This window comes from Otolemur garnettii, unplaced genomic scaffold (genome assembly GCF_000181295.1).
Source record: "Otolemur garnettii isolate 467f Iridium unplaced genomic scaffold, OtoGar3 scaffold00228, whole genome shotgun sequence".
NCBI classification, from domain to species: domain Eukaryota; kingdom Metazoa; phylum Chordata; class Mammalia; order Primates; family Galagidae; genus Otolemur; species Otolemur garnettii.
The window spans coordinates 1,965,800-1,971,970 of NW_003852623.1; the positions used below are offsets into that span (position 1 = coordinate 1,965,800).

Here is a 6,171-nt window from a genome sequence, read left to right on the forward strand (position 1 = left end):
GTCCCAGCTACTTGGGAGGCGGAGGCAGGAGACTCGCTTGAGCCCAGGAGTTGGAGGTTGCTGTGAGCGTGATGCCATGGCACTCTACCCAGGGGTATAGCTTGAGGCTCCGTCTCAAAAAAAAAAAGAAAAGAAAAAAGAAAAACATTGTGAATCACCAACTTTGCACTACCCCTAACACCATTCCCCTCAGGCACTACACATTTCCCCCATTAGAGATACTTCCTGGAACAACCTCTTGCCAGTTAGGGAGGTCTCTTTTCTTTATAGAGTGAACAGCACATCCCACATCCACTGACTGATAGCCTTTTGTTGGTTTGTTTGTTTTTTGAGACAGAGTCTCACTCTTTTGCTGGGGGTTGAGTGAAGTGGCATCATCATAGCTCATTGTGACCTCCAACTTCTGGGTTCAAGCAATCCTCCTGCCTCAGCCTCCTGAGTAGCTGGGACAATAGGCATCTGCCCCCACATCAAGCTGCTTTTCTGTTTTTAGCAGAGACAGGGGCTCCCTTTTGCTGGTCTCCACCTCCTGAGCTCCAGTGATCCTCCCACCTTGGCCTCCCAATGTGCTAGGATTACAAACATGTCCCACTGCACCTGGCCCAAAATTTTAAAAATTTAGTATATTTTAGCATTTTATGTATTTCAAAATGTAATAAAACTTCTATGTTCTAGCTGGGTGCAATGGCTCACGCCTGTAATCCTATCACTCTGGTAGGCTGAGGCAGGTGGACTGCTTGAGCTCATAGGTTTGAGAACAGCCTGAGCAAGAGCAAGATCCTGTCTCCACTGAAAATAGAAAAATTGAGGCAAGAGGATCGCTTGAGCCCAAGATTTGGAGGTTGCTGTGAGCTATGATGCCACAGCACTCTAACCAGGGCAACAGCTTGAGACTTTGTTTCAAAAAAGAAGTCTATGTTCTAGCTAAGGGTTATGATATTCTTGGCTTTCTTTTTCCTTGTATTTACTTCTAAGACGGGGGCTGACAATTGAATGTTTGGAGGAGGCACTTGTCTGAACAAAGTGAAAAGTTGTTTTGTGTGTGTTTGTGGGAGTGTCTCATGTCACAGTGAGAGCACATTTGGTGAGAATATGATGGAGTCTGGCAGGCAGGCTGGGGCTGCCTGGGTTAGGTCCTGCCTGAGCTTCACCCCATCTCCCATTTTTACTTTTTTATAAATTTAGCTCCCACCTGAAAGGTGCCTATGTTGAGTAGTTTAGGTGGATTGATTTAGGAGATTAACTTTTGAATTGGAATTCAATTCTGAGTTATGCTGATTATTATTTGGAAGAGGGGTTGGTGTGGTCTTTCCTTTGAACTTTTTTATGTAAAACTGTAATTTGGGGCAGCGCCCGTGGCTCAAAGGAGTAGGGCGCTGGCCCCATATGCTGGAGGTGGCGGGTTCAAACCCAGCCCCCACCAAAAACTGTAAAAAATAAAAAAAAGATAAAACTGTAATTTTGGAAAAGGAAGAACAGAGCAGTCTTGGAGAGGCTACTCTCACTGTTCCCCAGGATCCCTGCCTTCTGACACATGAAGTTTGGTGAGCTCCTATTCCCATCTCTGCTTATTGGCTGACAGTGACAGGCGGCCGGACCCTCTTCATCTGGTAACGCTGAGCTAGGGCTCAGTGGTCAGCTGCGTTTCTACACTAACCAGCTGCTTCCCGCTTTGCTTTCCCACATCTATGCCGAGAAAAATGACGGACATCTTTGTATCATGGCCTGGATAGTCACTGGCCAGGCAGCTGTGGACTGAGTGGGCAGTACTAGGAGCGTTAGATCTGTACCAATTGTACGGAATGCAGGCTGAGTGTATTTTGTGGAGCCAGCAAAATATTCTGAATAAATTCTTCCCTGATGAAATATTTGAAACGAAATGTATTTGTCTGCTTTCCCCTAAGGACTTGATTACCAGTCCTGCCCTGCATCAGAAGATTGTGAGAACAACGCCGTGGACTCCTTCTGGAAGAGGGCGTCGGTCCAGGTGATCCGGAGATGGGTGGCTGAGTCACGGAACATGTGTCGGACCCGTGAACACGCAAGCCCGCGTGGTTATTTACCCCCACTTCCCACTTTTCTAACATCCCGATCGTGCTCTCTGCTCTGTAATGTTTTGAGGATTTAAGGGGATAAAATGCTTAATGGGGTGTCTGGAATGAGAAAACATTCCAGATTCTGTCAATGAGGTTATTAAATCATCACTTATTATTTCTTGCCCACAAGAATGATAGTAATGGGAGATCAGGTCGGTGGCAGGAGGTGGAGGATCAGCTGGAGACACAGAGATATGCCTCTAATGTAGGTGTAAAGGATACCGTCCCCAGAGTTGACAATAGCTATGAAATGCCAGTGACTGCCGTTTACGTTTTCTGTCACCAGGTTGAGAATAAAAGTGAGAAATAAAGAGAGTTAAGTCCTTAGCTCAGTGGCCAGCTGCTGACTGTTGGCCATGCTGACCAGGGGGATGTCAGGGTGCTTACACTCACCACCGCCAACCCCCTTTCAGGGCTATCCCTGTCTCTTCCGGCCCCATCTTCCACTCGGGAGGCCCAGGTGCCCACTGTGTGTCAGGGTGAGAGTGACTTTGGTCAGACTCTCCATCGTGGCTGCAGTTTGGAGCAAAAAGACATTCTGTTCATTTCTGCGCTCTCCTGCCGGCTCCCATGGGAGCATCATTTGCTCTCACTCCCCATGGGTTTTATCTCAAGCTCAGGCTCCAGCCAGTTTGCAGGGGCTGCCAGAGCCCCTCGTTCAGAACTGGCAGGCTATGGTCACCTGCCGCAGGTAGGGGGCTGAGACAGTAACTCAGGGGAGATGTCAGCATTATATGTCACGGAAACCATATGTTCTAGCCAGTGGACCTCTCAGACCTCAGCTCCAAACCACCACCCCCAGCTTCCTCCAGGTCTCTAACGTGAGTCTCTAGTAGAATAGAGCTCGTGCTTTTTGAGCTCTTAGAATATGTTGAGTAGTCAAGGCACAAGGTACAGTGATGCCGAGCCGGTTTGAACCTCAGCAGGTAAGTCTACAAAAAATGTTAATAATTGTTGTTTTAAATACTTTCATCTTTATAACTATCCTATGAGGGAGACACTCTTAATACCCTTATTTTACAGATGGGTAGAGTGAGGTACAGCAAGCTCATGGAAGTTTACTAGCGCTACCGAGTTAATAAGTAGGGGAGACACAATTTGGAGACTTTCAGCCACCACATTATATAGCCTCATTGTATCTATATGCATTTTTTAATAATTTTTTTCTTATTGTCAATGTTACATGTATAGCTGCTCATGATGGAGAATGATAAATTACAGAAAATATGAATGAGAAAGTTAATTATACCTATATTCCTACCACCTAAAGGCCACCCTTTCAGCATAGTGGTCACCAGGCCTTGGTATTTAAAGAAAGATTTAATGTGAGTGTTGACACTGCCCAGAAGCAGTCTGAGGCAGGGTGAGAGGGGGTGCTGTTGCCGGGGTGCTGTTGCCTGGGTGCGGCTGATATCGGATGCTACTCTGCAAGCCAGCAAACCCAGCTATGCACACCCCAGTGCCACGTCATCCCCCTCTACCTCTGTCTTCATCCTGATATAAACATTGTATGAGGGAAGGAATATGATGGGTGGTACTCCAAACCTGATGTTTGGGAATTTCTCTGGCTCTATCTCTCTCCTGGGAACTTGCAGACTTCTGCTCACTCACCTTCGACATAGTAGAGCTCCTGCTCTCCTCACCTAATCTCACACTTTGCTTTGACTGTAAGCACTTCTTATGCTACTTTGTAGACTTTTACAAGAGACTGGCTGATATTTCAGACATATAAGTACTTTGGTTTACTTACTGTTTCCTGTGTCGAGGATATTATATTGGTTGAATATTTCTGTCTCACCAGCAAGGCTGTACTGCACACTTTTATGCAGGGTGCTGGCTGGAGTCCTTAATGGTGTTTGCCAAATACTTCTGGCTTGTCTACTGAGCTCACAGGTTGCACTTGCCTGCTTCTTGACGTTTTTTACATGTGACTTATACTGGCCAATGAGATGTAAGTGGGAGTGACATGTGTGACTTCTTAGTGGAACTGGCCTGTGGTTTGTCACTTCCCCTCTTGCTTCCCTGACTATCATGACTTTGAAGATGTGTCCCAGAGTTAGAACATGTGGATCAGAACCCCAGTGGCCCTGAGATAAACACGTGGCATGAACCCTAAATCAATCTTTGTTGTTTAAAGCCATTGCAATTTTGAGGCTGTTATTTATGACCACATAACCTAATTTATTGCAGGTGATAAGGTTCTGTGTATTTGATAGCATCTTCTTAGAGTAGATTTCCAGCCATGGAATTATTAAATATGAGTTTTCAACATTTTAAGGCAATTTGCTTTCCAAAATAAACCAGCTTGCATCTCTACTGGCTAGATGAAATACCAAATTGATCACATCCTTGCCAATATTGAGAGCTGTCAATTTTCAAAAGTGCTTATTTCATAGCAGAAAAATGCTGTCTTTGTTTGTTAAAATTATGTGGTTTTTCTTGCAGTACTCAACAGATAGTTCTGGGGTGGTCTCTGTCATGCTGAATGGCTCAGAGCCAAAAGGAGCTTATCCCGTCAAAGGGTAAGAACCCTGGAACCCACGATAACAACAGAGGAGGACAAAATGTGTATTTAGTTTCATTGAAACAGGCTACAGAGAATGGCCCTAATCCTCAACCTAATGTTTGCTTTTATCAATTCAGGTAAAGCAAAATAATTGAATGACTTGGTGACCAGAACCAGGTCTGTAGAGTTACATTATCAATAGCTGATGATACTTGAATAAAATAAGTAATCTAAAAATAAAAGCTTATTTAAAAATCCTAAAAAATTAAAAGAATAAAGGAATTGTGCAAATCAACCAACAACTGAAACAGGGAAAATATCCTCCTGTGTTAGACCATAAGAAATGTGCTGCTTGTTTCTCAGGTTTTTTGCAGATTTTGAAGTTCCGCACTTGCAGAAGGATAAAATCACACGAATTGAGATCTGGGTTATGCATGAAATTGGGGGACCCAATGTGTAAGTTATGGAGATATTTTGATGGTGGTAACTATGCAAATTTGCTTTTCTTGAATATGATGTGATCAAGTCCATTTTATATTTTCAGTTCTGAGGAAATGACAGTCTTTGTTTATAATGGAATTTGTGGAGATAGACAAAGGCCTGACTGTCTGGGAACACCAGTAGCTAGTCCCGAGAGAGAAAACCTTCTTTATCCAGAAGACCGCTCTTAGCCAGAGAAAATGGTGTTCTTTTCTGAATGACTCAAGCAGCTTTGGATAGGGAGTTCCTTATGTGTTTGTAAGGGTCAACAGTGGTTATGCTCATCTGAAACCCAAAAGCCCTCACCAGGGGTTCTCTCTCCCTCTCTCTCTCACAGACAAACACACACACACACAGGGGATAAAGCAGAACACAAACCACACTGGATAGCAGAGTCCCGTTGCTATATTTAAAAAGACCTGTGAAAATAAATGTATTTAAAAAGTCTAGACTGCTATGCACCAAAATGTTAGCAACAGTTGTATCTAGGGATGTTGAGATTTGGGGTAATTTTTTTCTTTTGTTTATTTGCATTTCGTAACATTTTTAAGTGGGTATGTTTTTGTGCTTAAAGCTTAAAGTGAATAGAACATAGGTTGAACAAGTTGTCAGTTAGTATCCTGCCGGGCCCCCGGAGCACATAGCAGACACGTGTTGCCTTGGGGGGGGTTTAGGCCTGTGCTGGGGCAGAGCCTCACGCATGCGCCAGCTCTCGCCCTCCCCGTGGGCGTGGCCCTCCTCCGGCTTAGCGCCGTTGGTGGTCCTCAGAGCATCCTCTGCTGGGGGCCACAAGTTTGCATGAAGCAGCCTGAGCACATGGTCAAAAGAAATTTTAGATAACCTAGAAACAACTGCTTCTTCCTCCTTCTCCTTTACCCATTTAGTTCTTAAATGTATGTTTTTTATGTTTTAGGGAATCCTGTGGAGAAGGCACCGTGAAAATCCTGGAAGAAAGGCTGGAGCAAATGGGGTTCCGGTACACCTGCACTAACGATCACCTGTACGTGGTCTGAGAAGTCTACGCGCATGCTCACGAGGGAGGGGTGGGGGGCGAGTCTGCGTGGGGTGGGCTGCTGAAAGGGCTTTGCA

At 44.8% G+C, this 6,171-nt stretch overlaps 1 protein-coding gene across 1 annotated transcript in view; it reads left to right on the forward strand.

Moving 5' to 3' along the window:
* The window catches only part of BST1 (bone marrow stromal cell antigen 1), a 28,996-nt gene that overhangs the window by 10,183 nt on the left and 12,642 nt on the right, over positions 1-6,171 (forward strand). Inside the window, exons 4-7 of the mRNA XM_023508194.1 lie at positions 1,905-1,987; positions 4,542-4,618; positions 4,966-5,058; positions 5,996-6,082. Coding sequence (XP_023363962.1) covers positions 1,905-1,987; positions 4,542-4,618; positions 4,966-5,058; positions 5,996-6,082 — 340 coding nt within the window. The remainder of the gene's footprint in view (positions 1-1,904; positions 1,988-4,541; positions 4,619-4,965; positions 5,059-5,995; positions 6,083-6,171) is intronic.